The sequence below is a fragment of the Sapajus apella genome, unplaced genomic scaffold, assembly GCF_009761245.1.
Source record: "Sapajus apella isolate SASKATOON/1434 unplaced genomic scaffold, GSC_monkey_1.0 scaffold121, whole genome shotgun sequence".
Taxonomy (NCBI): domain Eukaryota; kingdom Metazoa; phylum Chordata; class Mammalia; order Primates; family Cebidae; genus Sapajus; species Sapajus apella.
In genome coordinates this window covers 3,500,353-3,504,063 of record NW_022437061.1, presented here as the reverse complement: position 1 = coordinate 3,504,063, position 3,711 = coordinate 3,500,353, and the positions used below count along the sequence as shown (strand labels likewise).

The following is a 3,711-nucleotide window of genomic DNA, read 5'->3' as shown; positions in this document are numbered from 1 at the left end:
GGTGTGGTGGCTCACGCCTGTAATCCCAGCACTTTGGGATGCTGAGGTGGGCGGATCACTTGAGGTCAGGAGTTCGAGACCAGCCTGGCCAACATGGTGAAACCCCATCTCTACTAAAAATACAAAAATTAGCCAGGCGTGACAGTGCATGCCTGTAATCCCCGCTACTTGGGAGGCAGCGGCCAGAGAATCCCTTGAACTTGGGAGGTTGAAAGCCGAGATCATGCCACAGTCTGGGTAGCAGAGCGAGACTCTGTCTCAAAAAAAAGGAAAAACTAATTAGTCAATATTCTACTACTCAAACAGATGAGCTATTTGAGTAACAAAGCATACCCAGTGGTCTGCTAGTAAACCAGCTCTTTGTGTGGGAGGGTACAAACAAAAATAATTCCTAGATTTGTAGCATTTGTTGACTTCCATGGTGTGATTGCTCCCACCAAGGCTGATTTGAGGCTTATAGTTGGCTCATACACTTCCTGCATATTTACTAATTCGTCGTCACCAGCCTGTAGGAGACCGCTCCAATGCACCATTGACTGCACCCTTCATAGCAGGGCACAATTTTGCCCTTTTAATAGTCATTTATTAAATGAGGGTTAAAAAACTCTATTTGTGTTCTTACAGTTTTTTTAGGCAATTATAGAAGTGATGAATATATCTTTTAAAAACTAGTGTTATAATAAAATCGTTATTATATTTATTTAAATAAAACGGAGCATTTTCTATGCTTTGAGCAGCCTTTATAATTTCACATGGCGGCATAGTGGCCAATGGGCTGCATTATAATTGAGTTAAGCATTCTCCAGTTGTTAGATTTTCCTCTATTGAAACTCTGAAATAAACATATTCGTTCGCCTCTCCCCTGCTTACTTAGTTTCAGATTGTTTCCCTTGGCTGAATTTCCAGAAGTAGAACTACTGAGTTAACGGCTATGAATGTTTAAATGATTTCTGAAATGGTTTTGTCAAAATAAAATGGTTAGAAATTATAAACAGTTTGCCAAGTAGTATTTTTCTCTGTTGTATACTTGAAAACTCAAGAGAAACTGCATTTAAATAACACTCACCTTGGAGCCAGAATTAACACAGACTTCTGACTCTCAGGCCCTTTACATTGGTTAATCATTGCAATGATTAACCTCAGCTGAAGCTGTTCAGTTGCGTGAGGTTAATAGAAATAAGTGTAGCTGTATCTGAAAATAAAAAAAAGAAAAACAACAAAGTCTGTACAAAGGCAGTTAGCTCTATGCTGCCCCCTTGTGTTGTGCTGCAAAATAACACCCACCTGCAATACAACTGCATCCTCTTCTGTGGCTATCAGCAGAGAAAATATTAAAACAGTGATGGAAAATAGAACTATGACTAAAGTAAACAAGCAACTAAGGTCATGTTTAGGGAATCTCCATTACCCTTGGACGAGCTCTGCACTTGCTTATAGCGCTGACTTTAACTGGGTGTATGATTTAGCTATGGGTCCAGTGCTACTAATTCTGCCTGTTTCTGAACAGCCTAGCTCTGATATTTTGTACATGCATCTCAGCTGGATTCCAAGACAAGTGTGTGTGCATGTGGGCACATGTGCTCAAGTTGTTTAGGTGTTTAGGCACATGTGCTCGGCTCACTTGCAGCCGCAACCTCCAAGCTCAAGCAACTTGCTATACGGAATGTGGAATCAATGACACTATAGTTTTCATCCTTAGATCTGGGCAAGTTGGAGGGGTGGGGTGGGTGTCTTGATCCTGGAGCTTTAGAGGCCCCACTCTGGAATTCCTCTAGTTGTGATACTGCCCCCTCAAACCATGGTATAAGGAATCTGCTAGGCCAAGGGCATTTGCCCACCTGGAGACTTCCCAAGTACCCAGGACACTATAGTTCTCAGCCTGAACAGCCCCACCTCCACTTCCAGGGTTTCCATGGTCCTCTTCCCTGGGTGGTATTCTCCTGATGGGGGTGCACAGCCACTGAACAAGAGCCCAGGGGGTAGCTGCTTGGTGGGGAATGCAAAGGCAGTGATGTCACATGTATGCAAGTAAGGCCCTTGGAGGTAGGACAGAGCCAGGGCGAGGGCCAAGGCTTTGTCTACCCCACTGCCTTGGGGTAGAGCTCTGAGGAGTCTGACTTTTTTTGTTGAGACCGAGTCTCACTCTGTTGCCCAGGCTGGAGTGCAGTGGTGCAATCACAGCTCACTGCAACCTCTGCTTCCCAGGTTCAAGCGATTCTCCTGCCTCAGCCTCCCTAGTGGCATACCACCATGCTGAGACAGGAGAATCGCTTGAACACGGGAAGCAGAGGTTGCAGTGAGCCAAGATCGCACCACTGCACTCCAGCCTGGCATATTAGAGAAAATGATGTGTACATAAAATTTTCTCTCGTTATTTTCAGCCTCACAGTCTATACAACGGTAATGACCGCTTCTAGCCCAGACAAGTACACGACAAGGATCAGAAACCCGAGTTGAAAGTAAGTCAGCAGAAGAGCAAGTTCACCCGTGCTATGAAAGGTTTGTTGTCACTGTTGTTTTGGGGAGAGGGGGTCAGGTGGGTTTGTGCTGGTATTTCTCACAGAGGATGGTAACATCCCTAAAATTATACATATATATTTTCTGACAAGCATCTGGCATATGATTGTCATTTGCATCAGATTGTCATCATTAGATATTTTATTTGGAATTGTTTATATGAAAACCAATCTTCAGCTGGGCGCTGTAATCCAAGCACTTTGGTGACTCATACCTGTAATCCCAGCACTTTGGGGGGTGGATCACCTGAGGTCAGGAGTTCGAGACCAGCCTGGCCAACATGGCGAAACCCTGTCTCTACTAAAAATACAAAAAAACTAGCTAGGTGTGGTGGCGGGCACCCATAATCCCAGCTACTTAGGAGTTGAGGCAGGAGAATCTCTTGAACCCAGGAGGTGGAGGTTGCAGTGAGCTGAGATTCACTGCACTCTAGCCTGGGTAACAGAGTGAGACTCCATCTCAAAAAGACAAAATCAGTGTTTGAATTAAGTGCATTTTTTTCTTCCCTTACAGATTACTTTTTAAAATGAAATTCTTGAAGAGCTGCACATTAAAAAAGAAAACAAAGTGAAAGTATTGTATTATGTCACAAACAATGCAGGCTCCTTCCTCATTTAACTTTCAACCTTGCAAAGTGGGGCTGGAAGATCACTTTGGAGCTTGTGATAAAGCCAGTAATGGGGATTGACCTGCGTTCCCTTTCCCTCATGGTTTGCTTCGATCCTCTCTAAGCTTCTATCCTGGCTTGAATAACTCAAAGATAATTGGTCTCAAAGATCAAGCCATATCCTCAGGCTTTATTTCCATCTTCTCATGATTCTGTCATCATACCTTTGCTTCTCCACTAATGAAATGAGCTGGCAAGACCTCTGTTCATTGTGAATTGCTTCTGAAAGAGCCTAAGAAAAAAGGCTTATCAGAAAGAAATGGAGAACTCTATTTCGAACAGAGCCTGTGTGAATGTGTGTTAGTCCGATCTTTGATTATGTATTTCCATGTAATGGGAGTCTCATTTTTTATAATGTTTCTAATGTTTTATTAAAAAAAAACCTATAGACCTTCCTTCTCAATAGATACTTTCTTACTGCCTTTTAAAAGTAATATGAAGCCAAATTATTTCTTAATGTCACAAAATTAAGTAATAAAATGGCAAAAGAAATGTTGGCAAGGAGAATAAAAAAATCTTCCAAGAAA

The 3,711-nt window shown here is 42.6% G+C and overlaps 1 protein-coding gene across 3 annotated transcripts in view; it reads left to right on the top strand.

The window, feature by feature from the left end:
- The window catches only part of NAAA (N-acylethanolamine acid amidase), a 25,510-nt gene extending 21,799 nt beyond the window's left edge, over nt 1–3,711 (top strand). The window contains exons 10-11 of one of the 3 annotated variants that reach the window (XM_032261050.1): nt 2,382–2,459; nt 3,031–3,711. In XM_032261050.1, the coding sequence (XP_032116941.1) occupies nt 2,382–2,457 (76 nt within the window). In that variant the 3' untranslated portion in view covers nt 2,458–2,459; nt 3,031–3,711. Of the gene's footprint in view, nt 1–880; nt 977–2,381; nt 2,500–3,030 lie in introns of those variants that run through there. The other 2 variants (XM_032261049.1, XM_032261051.1) reach the window with 2 other exon arrangements.